At 44.3% G+C, this 15,718-nt stretch overlaps 1 protein-coding gene across 5 annotated transcripts in view; it reads right to left on the reverse strand.

The window, feature by feature from the left end:
• The window catches only part of mettl24 (methyltransferase like 24), a 128,420-nt gene that overhangs the window by 24,103 nt on the left and 88,599 nt on the right, over nt 1-15,718 (reverse strand). For all 5 annotated transcript variants that reach the window (XM_068019335.1, XM_068019351.1, XM_068019370.1 and 2 more), the window contains one exon: nt 14,743-14,971. In XM_068019335.1, coding sequence (XP_067875436.1) covers nt 14,743-14,971 — 229 coding nt within the window. The remainder of the gene's footprint in view (nt 1-14,742; nt 14,972-15,718) is intronic.

Here is a 15,718-nt window from a genome sequence, read left to right on the forward strand (position 1 = left end):
ACTTCTAAAGAAATTCACTGACTGTGAAGTCTTGAGGATGTGAAAGGTGTAATATAAATGCAGGTTTATTCTTTCTCTCATAAGCTCTGTAGTATCGCCACCGATTCCATTGCCTGCCTCCATACCTGCCTCAGCCCATCTGCTGCTGAAATCCTCATTCATGCCTTTGTCATCTCCAGGCTTGATCATTCCACAGGCCACACTCCCCTCTCTGTAAACTTCAGCTCACACAACTCTGCCCCCTGCATTCTATCCTGCACCAAAGTCCCACAAATTGGAATGAAAAGCAAAATATTGCAGATGCTAGAAATCTGAAATAAAACCAGAAAATGCTGGAAACCTTCAGCAGGTTAGAGAAAGGGAAACTTAAGGTTAATGTTTCAGGTCAATTACCTTTCATCAGCACAAGACCGTAGGGATGAGAGTAAGTTATTGAGCCCCTTGAGTCTGCTCTGCCATTGCTGATCATGGCTGATCTGTACCTCAAATCCATTCATCTGCCTTTAATCCCTTGTTACTCTTACTAAACAAAAATCTATCAGTATCACTCTTGAAAACTTCAATTACTCGGTACCCACAGCCTTTACTGAGGAGACATTTCCATTCCTCTGTATGGAAAAGTGCTTCCTGATTTCACTTTTGAATAGCCTAGCTCAAATTTTAAGATGATGTCACCTTGTTCTGGATTCCCCTGCCAGACAAAATGGTTTTTACTGAATCTACTCAATGGAATTCATTTATCATTTTAAACACTTACAGAAAGCCACTGTGTCAGAGTCTGGACATACTTCCTCAGAGGAAGCAGTTCTTGATTGCTGAGAAAAATCTCTCTGTATATATTTATATTAAAAAGCTGGTTTATTATTTAGGAAAGGTTTTTTTTGCAGATTTCTCACTCTGTATGTGCGTGTGCTGAGGTTATGTGACCTGAGAGCTGTCCTTGCTGACCTACATTGACTCCTGGTCTCTCCACGCCTCAGATTTAAAATTCACATTTTTGTGTTTAAATCCCTTCATGGCCTCACCCCTTTCCAACTCTGTAAGCTTCTTCAGTGCTACAACGCACCCTCAACCCTCTCCTCCTCCCTGCACAGATTCCTCCTCCCACCCCCTCCTCCTCTCACCCCCTCCCACCCCGTACTCTCCATCTCTCTGTTCCTCTGTCTCTGGCTTCTTTGCATCTTCCTCACATTGCCCACCATTGGCAGCTATGGCCGTAGCTGCCTAATGAAAGAAATAATAGCTCCCTTGCTCTGGAATTGCTGCTTAAAGACCTCTGCCTCTCCATTTCCCTCTCTGCCTTTAAGATCATCATTAACACCGACCTCTTTATCTAAGCTTTCGGTCATTCTGCTTCTTTGGAAAAGCATCTGTTTTTTCTTGAGCCTCAGTGAAGCACTTTGGAACATTCTTCTATGTTAAAGTGAGAGACAGAGAGGCAGGGGTACTAACATTCAGCTCTGGTAATATTCCACACTTGGCTGGTTAGGAAACGGAGGCATAGAGAAACATGGCGCTGCATGTCTGCCACCTATTGCAGCTGGTAGGGGCAGGCATGGCCTGCAAGTTGCCTGCAACAATCTTAAGGGCAGAAAGACACCAGTGAAATACTTGGAGTTACTGCTGAGCTTGTGCAACAAGATCTTGACAACTGAAACAGGAGCAGATTAATTTGCAGGAGATCGCACCGACACCATAATGTGTACAGGAGAAGGATGAAGTAATCTTGACCAGTTGATGGAGCAATATTGCCTGGGAGGTAAGAACTCATAGATGCAAGTAGCCAGCTCAACACTTTTACTTAGCATTACGCAAATCAACTTCCCATCATGATGGTGAAAGGGATGACTCCTATAAATTCTTGTAAAATTTATTTACACTGAGGATTGTTGGAGAGTGGAACACTTTTCCACAGGAAAGGCAGGATCATTGCATCTTTTGAGGGAAAAATGGATAAATATTTGAAGCAAAGGGTGATAAAGGCTATAGAGAGAGAAAGTGGGTCAATGGGAATTATTTTACATTCCTGTAGCAAACAGCCAGCACAGGCACAATGGAGGCAGATCTGATATTGTGCAATCGTGCAAAATGGGTGACAGCAATTCTGTTTTACACCTCCACCGACTGGTATTTCTATAGAAGGTGGAAAGATTCCCAGAGAATTTCCCGATGTACTCCAACTAAGTAATGCTGGGGAAAACCTAGATCACTGACTGTAGCCTGCTCACTCCCATTTTCCCTGTCTACACAGAACAATACTCTTTCCTATAGGAGACAATAGGTGAACTGAGAGATTGCCAGTTGCAGATAACCTGCTCAGATGCGAGTGCTAAAGGAAGGAAAGTGCCCTAAAATCATGAAGAGCTACATTGCTTTCTCTTAAATGCACAACAGTGACCTCCTCACCTTGCATTCTGTTACATTTGTCTCCGCCACTTCCTAGCAGATGGTACTGTACAGCCGACATACGGAGGCAGATTGTGAAAGGGTCTCTGGTAAAATTCCAGAGCTGCCAGTCTCAGCAGGTTAACAACAGGGAGAACAAAAGCTGTATTTACACACGGCAGACTTGAGTCTCGGGGAAAAAGCAGTTCAGGTTTCAAAACTTACATGGCAATATTATTTTAGCATGAAAACAATGACATCAAAAAAAATTCCCCCACTCCCCCTAGAGATGTAAAAGACACAAAAAGCATCCCAAGAATAGTAGAAAATCAAGAGGCAAAGAGAGAGAGGAACTTAAAACAATCACTATCACTAGAGAAAAAATATTAGGAAAACTAATGGACCCGATGGCCTGCATCCTAGGATCCTAAAAGAAGTGCTGCAGAGACAGTGGAAGCATTAGTTATAATTTTCCAAAATTCCCTATATTCTGGAAAGGTCCCAGCAGATTGGAAAACTGCAAATGAAACACCTCTATTCAAGAAAGAAGGGAAACGGAATGTGGGAAACTATAGGCCAGTTAGCTGAACATCTGTCGCTGGGAAAATGTTGGAATTAATTATTAAGGAAGTAGTAGCAAAAATCACAATACAATCAGGCAAAGTCAACATGGTTTTATGAAAGGGAAATCATGTTTGACAAAATTAGATTTCTCTGATGATGTAGCAAGCAGGGTAGATGAAGTGTATCAGGATTTCCAAAAGGCATTCAATGAGGTGCCACATAAAAGTTTACTACACAAAATAAGAGCTCATGGTATTGGGTATAATAATATAACTAACAGGAAACAGCGAGTTGGGATAAATGAGTCTTTTTCAGGTTGGCAAACTATTGGAGTGCCACAGGGATCAGTGCTGGGGCTGCAACTATTTACAGTCTACATCAATGACTTGGATGAAGGGACCGAGTATATTGTAGCCAAATTTGCAGATGGTACAAAGATAGGTTGGAAAGAAAGTTGTGAGGACCACAAAGTGTCTGCAAAGAGGTATGGATAGGTTAAGTGAATGGGCAAAAATTTGGCAGATGGAGTATAATTTGGGAAAATGCGAGGTTGTCCACTTTGGCGGGAAGAATAGAAAAGCAGAATATTATTTAAATGGAGAGAGACTGCAGAACTCTGCGGTACAGAGGGATCTGTGTGTCCTTATATATGAATCACAAAAAATTAACATGCAGGTACAGCAAGTAATTAGGAAGGCAAATGGAATGTTGGCATTTATTGCAAGGGAGACGGAGTATAAAAGTAGGGAAGTCTTGATACAGTTGTACAGGGCATTGTTGAGTCTGCACTTAGAGTACAGTGTACAGTTTTAGTCTCCTTACTTAAAGAGGGAGATAGTTGCATTGGAAACAGTTCAGAGAAGGTTCAGTAGGCTGATTCCGGGGATGAAGGGGTTGTCTTATGAGGAAAGGTTGAGCAGTTTAGGCCTATACTCATTGGAATTTAGAAGAATGAGAGGTGATCTTATTGAAACATAAGATTCTGAGGGGGCTTGACAGGGTAGACGCTGAGAAAATATTCCCTCTCATGGGGGAATGTAGAACTAGGAGGCACAGTTTCAAAATAAGGGGTCTCCCATTTAAGACAGAGGTGAGGAGGAATGTCCTCTCTGAGAGGGTTGTTAATCTTTGGAATTCTCTTCCTCAGAGAGCAGTGGGGGCTGGGTCATTAAATATATGCAAGGCTGTTAGGCAGATTTTTTGATCTACAAGGAAATCCAGCATTATGGGGGGGCAGGAAGGAAAGTGGGGTCAAGGCCTCAATCAGATCAGCCATGATCTTATTGAGTGGTGGAGCAGGCCTGAGGGACCAAATGGCCTACTCCTGCTCCTATTTCTTATGATCATTTGGTCAGAGTGCTAAAGCATCGGTCATATGAACCTTTTTCCAGTGCAACCTCAGAATAATCTGTGCCATCAAGTGACCTTGATGAGACATTTGTCTCTTGAGGAACATCACACCTGGATGCAGCTTGGAAGTCAGTGGAGCATACATTGCCTTATTTATTGAGGTCACCTTGTTGAGATTAATTTCCCTGCATAGTTAGGCCACTATCCCCGTGACTCGGGAATGTGATAAGGTAGAATAATGCCGTATGATGCATTTCCCATCATTCCCTCAACAAAGCTGGGTATAAAGCTGGGGTGTTCTCATCTTGATACCCAGCATTACTATGGCCAGTGGGAGGAGTGGGAAGGTTTGAAATTTAATGGGCCACTTTACATAACAAAACCTGCCCGAGAGTAATGAACTGTTTTAGTCAAATTTTAAGAAATTAGGATTGGAAAAAATAACTTCTTTAGCCAGTGCTACTGGCCAACTTGCACTGTGGGCAAGCTGCTCCAGCAATGTCCCATCTGCATCCCACCTGAGACAGGTGCTGTTATCTGTTCTATACACGCAAGATACCCTGACTCCAGAAAATGCGCCAGGGTCAGCGGCATGGGGAAGGGGTGAGCCCTGGCCCAGAGGAAGTCCAGTCTCACAAGGCAGATGATAAGGGACTCGTCCATCTAGTGCATGACTGCACAGCCCAGGGTTCATCCACAACTATGGCATAAAGCACATCAAAGCTGTGCCCATAATGAGCCAGAACAGCTCTTTAGAATAAAGTAAATTACAATCCTAACCGTAGCCAAAACTATTTGTGTCAGACAATAGCAAAAACACAACGGCCTCAAGCCATTAGAAAGCCGTACAAGAAACAGTGGTGGGAGAAGGATCTGACATTGTTTTTGAAAGGGAAGTGGATAAATAATTGAAAAAGAAAAAATGAACGGCTATGGGGAAAGAGCAGGAGAATGCGATTAACTGGATGCTCTTTCAGAGAGTCGGCACAGGTTTGATGGGCTGATTAGCCTCCTTCTGGACTGAGATTCATGATAAAAATTCTGCCTAGTGTCCGTTTTTTAAAATTTAGCTGCAGTTAATGTAAAAGTTTAGAAAGTGGGGATGGTCTAGCCTGTTCACTCAAAGCATTTAATTTTACATATTTTACACATACACAGAATTGACCGTTGGGTGTGAAATTGGCTTTCCAGCCAGGCAGTATACTGAGGTCAGCTACAGCACATAGTGTCAGTCTTGGCTCACTGGTAGTACTGTTGCCTCTGAGTCAGAAAGTCATGGTTTTAATCCTCCCTCTGGGACTCCAGCAGGATACTTCAATGCTGTGCTGTTGCAGGTGCTGTCTTTTGGATGGGACGTTAAATTGAGGCCCTATCTGCCCATTAAAGTGGATGTAAAAGAGCCCATGACATTAATTGATGAAGAGCAAGGGAGTTTTACAAGTCCCCTGGCCAACATTATTCCACAATCAGCATCTCTAAAACAGATGGTCCTTTTTCTCATTGCTGTTTACGGGACAAATTGCCTACATTATAACCCTGACGAGGACACTTAACGGATGAAGTCATGCACTATAGAAATGCAAGTCTTTTCCTTCTTATCACTGTGATATCAGTTTCTGCAGCAGAAATGCAGAGACAGACTGAATAGGTACACTTAGATTTGACATAACAACTGTTTCAACATGGGCAGACTATTCAATTAGATCATGGCTGCTCTGTACCTCAACTCCATTAACCTGCCTTTGGTCCATATCTCTTGATATCCTTGCCTCATACAAATCTATCAGCCCCTGTGTAGAGTAGGTGCTTATTAGCTTGACTCCGTGTGGATAAGTTAGGGAGAACCAGGGGATGTGCGTATAAAATACATAAACATAAAACTGGATTAGATGTCAGGAGGTTTCTCTTTACAGAGATTGTCATGAATCTCTAGGAACAATTTGCCAGCTTGTGCAGTGAATGCAAATCCACTGAAACTTTCAAATGGGATCCAGACAAGTTCATTGTGTGTCTGATGTCACAGCGTGCAAACAGGTAGGTGAGCTTTTGGACAGCATGTCTCATAGGGACCTTGGTCTCTTGGAACTCATTTTGATCGCCTTCCAGGATGGAGAGGAATTCAGATTCTCCCCCCGCTGCCGTGAATTGACCTTGGCGTGTGTTCTCTGCTTTTATACCTCTCCCAGGAGAGCTAGTGGACGGGAAGGCATCGAGGATTGTGATGCTCATGGTGATAGTATGGAACAGCCTCACTGGACCAGCTGGTCTTTTCCCGTCCATCATTTTCCTAAGGTTGTACTCCGGTTCCTATGGTAACAGGTCAACCAACCAAATAAGAAAGGCGCAAAACTACAGCTGAGAATTTTTGCATCTGTTACTCTTGTGGGATGGCGAGCTGGATGATTTGCATTCACTAAACGCAAGCCAGTTCCTACTGCAACACCCACATACTGTACCATAGCAGACAAATTCCTCCAGGGTGACATAACCCGACAGTGGACTCTCCTTTGGCCTTTTCAACAATTAGTATGAGTTCATAGAGCAATACAACAATCATATAATCAGAGAGCACAGAAGGAGGCTATACAGCCCATCATCCCTATGTCAGCTCTTTGAAAGGGCTTTCCAATTAGTCACACTTCACTGCTCTTTCCCCGTGGCTCAGAAAATTTATTCCTTTCAAGTGCGCATTCAATTTTTGTAATTTTAATTTAACAGCTACAGTAAAGGAAGAACTTAAGTTCTGTTTAATCCAGTTCCGTTTAATCCAGTCCATTGCTAACCTCAGCCTTTGTGTTCAAATTAAAACAGATGCCCCTCTACATTGCTTTCTTTGATCTCACCAAAGCCTTTGACCTCGTCAGCAGATCTCTCTGCACGAAAGCCACACTGTGCCTCACTACCCTGAGGCACAGTGTGGCTTTCATGCAGAGAGATCGACCGTTGACATGCTGTTCTCCCTTCGTCAGATACAGGAGAAATGCCGTGAATAACAGATGCCCCTCTACATTGCTTTCTTTGATCTCACCAAAGCCTTTGACCTCGTCAGCAGACGTGGTCTCTTCAGACTACTAGAAAAGATTGGATGCCCACCAAAGCTACTAAGTATCATCACCTCATTCCATGACAATATGAAAGGCACAATTCAACATGGTGGCTCCTCATCAGAGCCTTTTCCTATCCTGAGTGGCGTGAAACAGGGCTGTGTTCGCGCACCCACACTTTTTGGGATTTTTTTCTCCCTGCTGCTTTCACATGCGTTCAAATCCTCTGAAGAAGGAATTTTCCTCCACACAAGATCAGGGGGCAGGTTGTTCAACCTTGCCCGTCTAAGAGCGAAGTCCAAAGTACGGAAAGTCCTCATCAGGGAACTCCTCTTTGCTGATGATACTGCTTTAACATCTTACACTGAAGAGTGCCTGCAGAGTCTCATCGACGGGTTTGCGGCTGCCTGCAATGAATTTGGCCTAACCATCAGCCTCAAGAAAACGAACATCATGGAGCAGGACGTCAGAAATGCTCCATCCATCAATATTGGCGACCACGCTCTGGAAGTGGTTCAAGAGTTCACCTATCTAGGCTCAACTATCACCAGTAACCTGTCTCTAGATGCAGAAATCAACAAGTGCATGGGAAAGGCTTCCACTGCTATGTCCAGACCGGCCAAGAGAGTGTGGGAAAATGGCGCACTGACACGGAACACAAAAGTCCGAGTGTATCAGGCCTGTGTCCTCAGTACCTTGCTCTATGGCAGCGAGGCCTGGACAACGTATGTCAGCCAAGAGCAACGTCTCAATTCATTCCATCTTCGCTTCCTCCGGAGAATACTTGGCATCAGGTGGCAGGACCGTATCTCCAACACAGAAGTCCTCGAGGCAGCCAATATCCCCAGCTTATACACACTACTGAGTCAGCGACGCTTGAGATGGCTTGGCCATGTGAGCCGCATGGAAGATGGCAGGATCCCCAAAGACACATTGTACAGCGAGCTCGCCACTGGTATCGGACCCACCGGCCGTCCATGTCTCCGCTTTAAAGACGTCTGCAAACGCGACATGAAATCCTGTGACATTGATCACAAGTCGTTGGAGTCAGTTGCCAGCGTTCGCCAGAGCTGGCGGGCAGCCATAAAGGCAGGGCTAAAGTGTGGTGAGTCGAAGAGACTCAGTAGTTGACAGGAAAAAAGACAGAGGCGGAAGGGGAGAGCCAACTGTGTAACAGCCCCGACAAACAAATTTCTCTGCAGCACCTGTGGAAGAGTCTGTCACTCTAGAATTGGCCTTTATAGCCACTCCAGGCGCTGCTTCACAAACCACTGACCACCTCCAGGGGCTTACCCATTGTCTCTCGAGATAAGGAGGCCAAAGAAAAAAAAGCTGTTGCCTAATGTTTTAACTCGACTGCAATTACATTCAGGCTTGATGATAAAACGTCTACTTGATCTTTTTAAAATATGCACCTCTACATAGCATTTCTTCTCTTAAAAAAAAAACCTTTTGCCTTGATTAACCTATAACCTACCACAAATCTAATTCACTGTAGCAGTCGGTACTTAGCAGACTCAGAATTAAAGGGGAGCTATTTTATAGGGCATACTTTGAAGGGAAAGCATTCTCGCCAGATTATTTGCAAAAAGCAATCACTAAATATTTCTGTTCGGTACCTGTTAGAGGAAACTTGTTCCCCTGCCTGTACCACCAGCTCATGGAGCCCATTGCACCAGGTCCTTGAAACCTTGAGAGAACTGCTCAACAGATGTGGCCATCAAGACTTCTTGCAGACAGCTGTGGCTCAGTTGGTAGCACTGTTGCTGGAGTCAGAAGGTTGTAGGAACAAGTTTAACTCCAGACGCTTGAGCAGAAAGTCTACACTAACACTCCAGTGTATTACATATGAGTTCTGGGCTATCTTTCATTTGAAGTGTTAAACTGAGGCTCTATTTGCCTCTCAGGTGGATGGAAAAGATTCCATAGCACTCTTTCAAAGAAGAGCAGGGGAGTTATCCCCAGTTTCCTGACCAATAATTATCCCCCAATCAACATTACAGAACAGATTATCAGGTCATTATCACACTGCTATGTGCGGAAGCTTGCTGTGCACAAATTGGCAGCTGCATTTCTTCCAGTACAATGCTTCAAAAACACTTCATTGTCTGTAAAGTGCTTTGGGGTAAAACTGAGATTGTCAAATTGCTACTGAAGTGCAAGTCTTTACTTTTGTTCTTTTCATTACGGTAACACTGACACTGGTTTTGAACTTCTTGTAGTGTAATATATTCTGGATTGCTCAGCATCACAGAGAAATGAACAATTCAATGTCGGAATAAGAAAAGAGAGGCAAAAAACAGGCAGAATATGTGCAGACAGAGAGAGAGAGAGAGGGTGTATATAAAGTAAGAGAGGAAGAACAGGAAAAGACTCGGAAGAAAAGTTGATGAAGATTATTTAAGTTACATATTTATTATTGACCGTTTTTATTTTTCACAATGTACTGGAGGAAATATCCCTGCACAGTGTGTGATGTATTTGTGATGTATTTTTCCAGTGCTGTACTTGTTTTTCAATCCAATGGAAAAATGCTTTTCTGCAAAGACAACTTCTTGTGCGGGTTTCCTCCTTGACTCCGAGCAGACTCCTGTCCTTACTGACAGCCAGCAAAACATGTCCATCAAAGATAGTAAAGGTCAAACAACTGTCAAAAGTGGAGCTGAACACAGGCCCTCTAAAGTCAGTCACTGGTGTTCTTCTGTCCTACCTCGCACCCTACTCTCTGTCTGTTCCTCCTTTTCCTTGCTCTGCTTCCTTACTTCTTTTCTCTTCCCAGTGAGCTGGCTATTGAGCATGAGACAGACTGCCATGTAGTGTTTCCTGGAAACTGTAGTACCTCCCTTTTGTTGATGGGATCTTGCTTTGTGCACAACCAATGGATCAGATCAAAGCTCTGCAGTCCTGCCACATCCAGTCATGGGATTGTGGACAATTAAACAACTAACAGGAGGAGGAGAAGACTCCACAAGGATAGGGGAGCCCAGCACATCAGTGCAAAAAAAAAAGGCGAAAGCATATGCAACCATGTTCAGCCAGAAATACCGAGTCGATGATCCACCTCAGCCTCCTCCTGAAGTCCCCAGCATCACAGATGCCAGTCTTCAGCCAATCATTCAATGTGATATCAAGAAACGGCTGAAGACACTGGATACTGCAAAGGCTATGGGCCCTGACTACATTCCGGCAAAAGTACTGAAGACCTGTGCTGCGGAACTAGCTGCACCCCTAGCCAAGCTGTTCCAGTACAGCTACAACACTGGCCTCTACCCAGCAATGTGAAAAATTGCCCACGTATGTCCTATCCACTAAAATCAGGACAAATCCAATCCAGCCAATTACCACCCCATCAGTCTACTCTCGATCATCAGAAAGTGATGGAAGGTGTCGTCGACAGTGCTATCAAGCAGAACTTGCTTAGCAATAACCTGCTCAGTGACGCTCAGTTTGGGTTCCACCAGGGCCACTCAGCTCCTGACCTCATTACAGCCTTTGTCCAAACATGGATGAAAGAGCTAAACTCCAGAGGTGAGGTGAGAGTGACTGCCCTTTACATCAAGGCAGCACTTGACCAAGTATGGCATCAAGGAGCCCCAGCAAAACTGGAGTCAATGGGAATCAGGGGGAAAGCCCTCTGCTGGTTGGAGTCATACCTAGCATAAAGGAAAATGGCTGTTGAAGGTTATTAACTCAGCTCCAGGACATCACTGCAGGAGTTCCTCAGAGTAGTGTCCTAGACCCAACCATCTTTAGCTGCTTCATCAATGACCTTCCCTCCATCATAAGATCAGAAGTGGGGATACTCGCTGATGATTACACAATGTTCAGCACCATTCGCGACTCCTCAGATACTGAAGCAGTCCGTGCAGAAATGAAGGAAGACCTGGACAACATTCAGGCTTGGGCTGATAAGTGGCAAGTAACATTCGTGCAACACAAGTGCCAGGCAATGACCATCTCAAACAAGAGAGAATCTAACCATCTCCCTTTGACATTCAATGGCGTTACTATCGCTGAATCCCCCACTATCAACATCCTGGGGGTTACCGTTGACCAGAAACTGAATGGAGCAGCCACATAAATACGGTGGCTACAAGAGCAGGTCAGAGGGTGGGAATTCTGCAGCAAATAACTCACCTCCTGACTCCCCAAAGCCTGTCCACCATTCACAAGGCACAAGCCAGGAGTGTGATGGAATACTTTCCACCTGCTTGGATGGGTGCAGCTCCAACAACACTCCAGAAGCTCGACACCATCCAGGATAAAGCAGCCCGCTTGATTGGCACCCCATCCGCCACCTTAAACATTCACTCGCTCCACCACAGGTACACAGTGGCAGCGGTGTGTACCATCTACAAGATGCACTGCAGCAACTCACCACATCTCCTTCGAAAGCACCTTCCAAACCCGCAACTCTTCCACCTAGAAGAACAAGGACAGCAGACACAAGGGAACGCCACCAGCTGCAAGTTTCCCTCCAAGTTACACACCATCCTGATTTGGAACTATATCGCTGTTCCTTCACTGTCGCTGGATCAAAATCCTGGAACTCCCTTCCTCACAGCACTGTGGGTGTACCTACACCACATGGACTGCAGCGGTTCAAGAGGCAGCTCCCACCACCTACTCAAGGGCAATTAGGGATGGGCAATAAATGCTGGCCTGGCCAGCGACGCCCACATCCCATGAAAGAATGGGAAAAAAAGTGTCTGTACTTTAAGTGGTTCATTGGCTGTGAAACACTGGGAGAACCTGACGTTGTGAAAGCAGCTGTGCAAACAAAAAAAAACTTCTTTAACCGCACCACTTTAATGGACAAGCTAACTCACAAGTTAACATGAGCAACAGGAATTTCAAGCTTGAGCTTGTTACGCTGTATTGCAAAAGTATTCTGAAAACTTTCTTTCAGAGTTTACCAAACAGTAACCTCCTGCAGTATTTGAAAAAAAATACAAGTGACATCTTCACAGGATATTACAAGCATAGGGATTTTATACAAGACAATAAATTTCTTGGCTGAAAGCTTCTAAGGTCATGTGTGATGCCTGCTGTCCTTATCCTTCCATTGCACAGATGCTAATGAGAACAAATTGTATATTTTATTGTAGAAATCTTAAACTAATAATACTTTTATGATGAAATGACAGATTTAGGAAATGACGCAGTATAATGAGTTAAATATGCTCTATTTATCTCTGGCGCCAGGGTTCAAATTCAGCTCAGATTAATGAGATGAAAGTTTCCTCAGTCTATGAACTGTAAGGGTCCAATGTCAAATGAGATTGGGTGGTCTCAATGCAGTGCTTATGAGCAGAGACCCAGAGCGCAAAACTGTCCCTAATTCGGTAATAATTGCAAATTACAGGACTGCTGGTACAGGATATGGAGAGAATGTTATACTGGTTCAGTAGGGGACACGTTTCCATGTTTGGGACAGAGTAGAGAGAGCTTTACTCTGCATCTGGCCATACTATACCTGACCTGGAAGTGCTTGTTGTCAACACTGAGTGCCTGAAATGGGAAGAGTTCCACTCCTTCACCACCTTGTCAATAAAATCAGGAAGTTTGGCCTGACTCCTAGGAGTCGAACTTCTGCAGAGTGGAATCTTCTGCTGAGAGACTGGAGAAAGGATGAAACTGGTGTTTGCACAATTTCCCAAGAGTTTCCGATGATCTCCCAGCAAAATTACAGCGCTCGCTCGATCGGGAGAACCCTTGCAGAAATAACTGACACTTATTTCTTCCAATGTCGTGCAAATATTTTCCTTGAATCCAAACTCATATATGTTTCAATATGCAACTCTCTAGTGCATGAGCCAAACTGTATGTGAGACTCTAAATGTAAAATGAAATAGAATCTTTCTGTAATCACTGTAGGGCACTGGCTCTGTGAAAATGGTCAATTTCTCCAGACTGATATTTGAAAACAGTGACTCTGGCATTTTCTCTCAAAATGCTCCAGTTTTTCAAAATATTCCCACAATGAAGATATGAATAATAAGTACAACAGAAATGTGTTAACCCATTGACAGCTGCAAAATTCTATAACCTTTCCTGGTCAAACATGGTGGTTTTCCAGGAAAGGAGGGGGAAGAGGGTCAGGGTTCAGCAGGGAGGGAAGGGGCGGGTTGGGGAGACTCCATGGGAATGGGGGAAAGAGGCTGTTAAAATCCAGCAATGTGATTTACTGCCCTGGCCACTGCATTAACTGCTCACTGCATTTAGGTGGCTGAGGTGCCCGTTGGGAGCAGGCAGGTGCCTCATGAATGCAAGCAAATTGGAAGTGTATGATATAGTAGGAGGGTCAGTAACCAGAGGACAAGGATTCAGGTAACTGTCAAAAGAGCCAAAGGGAAAATGCGGAGAGTTTTTTTTAACACAGTGAGTTGTTATGATCTGAAATGCACTGCCTGAAAGGGTGATGGAAGGAGATTCAATAATAACTTTGAAAACAGAATTGGATAAATACTTAAAGGGGAAAGTTTGCAGGGTTATGGAGAAACTGGGACTACTTGGGTAGCTTTCAAAGAACCAGCACAGACATGATGGGCTAAATGGCCTCCTTCTCCTTCTGTGCTCCATGACTCTAGGACCCCAATCCAATGCCATTTTAGCTGGGTGGACCAGAAGTCCCATATGATGACAATCTGGCTGAGTTAAACTCTTCCTGTTGCTCTGCCTCCGTGGCAGCTATTGGTTGAGGATGTGGCGAGACAGCAGACCAGCTGACATGTGGAGGGAGGGCAACACACACCATGATATTGCAGCATTGCCCGTCCCTTGGGGCTGAGTCTCATCAGTCCCACTGATCCGCCGAGTGCAGACCGCAGGAGATGTGTCAAAGTCCCTATCTATTCGGCACACCTCGAAAGCACCAATGAGGACAGCTCTCGAGGGATCACCAATGTTGAGATCTGGCGGCTCCTGTTCGGAGAGGACCACGTTACTGGGTATTTCAAAGCCTATTCTTGCTCCTCTTGTGAAAAGTGTGCAGGCTTCCCGTTCCCATCCCAATCACGTAGGAAACCTACCAGTAAAATTTAAATGAGTCCTGGGAATTAAATAGTCCAGGCCTAAAACCTAGGCCAGCTCCTGACCCAAACTACCTCCATACAGCCCCCCAACCCCTAACACCTATTTTTGATAAGAATAACATTTCCCATTCTCAGTCAAGGGAACACTCCCAGTTTTCTCCCCCTTTCTCTTATTATGTTTCACAGCTAGAGCAGACGATTACCTGCACCAAGGCCACCAACAATGCTGCTCCGAAGCTGCTAATAGGCATAAAGTCTCACAAGTTGGCAAACTTAAAACAATTAAAGATATAAATGATAAAAAGGGAAAGAAAGAAATGTCTTAGAGAGGGAATTCTCTCCTGTTCAGCTACTGCAAGACTCACCTTCCTGTGACCAAATTCATTCATTATTGTGCCCAATTTTTTGGTAGTTCTGCGCTGTTTCTGGGCAACGGCAGCTGGGTTGGGGTCTCTCCAGTCGATTGACATGCGATGGTGCCAGTAACCTTGACTCTTCTGAAAGTGGGCCTCTTTGATGCTTGGGTCAAAATAGTGAACCTCACATCCAGCTTTGGCCATTTCCACTTCAAAATGTTTGTCTCCACTCCCCAGTCTACAGGAAAAGGTGAAAAGTTGAATAAGTCATGTGTCTGGAATGATGCTGTGCAGTCACAATCACCACAAATCAAAACACTGCGCAAACAATTCTCTCCAACAATTCACTGACCCTTTTCTCTGCAGATGAGGTATTACAGCTGTTGTGGAACACTTAGCTGCAGACACACGAACAGCAGAACTGTATTCTTCACAGGTTTTGCCCAACACTAAGAAATAACACTAATGTATAAGAAAATAAAGGATTTCTGATATTTAATACATATTTTCCTCTTTCTCTCTCTGAGGAGATTGTGGGTTCAAGTCCCACTCCAGAGACTTCAGCACAACATCTAAGGTGGTACAGCAGTGTAGTACTGAGGCAGTGTAGTACTGAGGGAGTGCTGCACTGTTGGAAGTGCATATTTCAGATGAGACTTCAAACTGAGGTTCCATCTGCCCTCTCAGGTGGACGTAAAAGATGCCATGGCACTATTTGAAGAACAGCAGGTTAGTTCTCCCCAATGTCCTGACCAATATTTATCCCTAAACCAACATCACTAAAACAGAAGATTATCTGCTCATTGCTGTTTGTGGGAGTTTGCTGTGTGCAAATTGGCGGGCATGTTTCCTACATCACGACAGTGACTAAACTGAACTTCAAAAGTACTTAATTGGTTGTAAAGCACTTTGGAATGTCCTGAGATGGTGAAAGGCACTATATAAACGAGTACTTTGCATCGGTATTCACCGAGGAGAGGGACAT

This window comes from Heterodontus francisci, chromosome 3 (assembly GCF_036365525.1).
Source record: "Heterodontus francisci isolate sHetFra1 chromosome 3, sHetFra1.hap1, whole genome shotgun sequence".
NCBI classification, from domain to species: Eukaryota; Metazoa; Chordata; class Chondrichthyes; order Heterodontiformes; family Heterodontidae; genus Heterodontus; species Heterodontus francisci.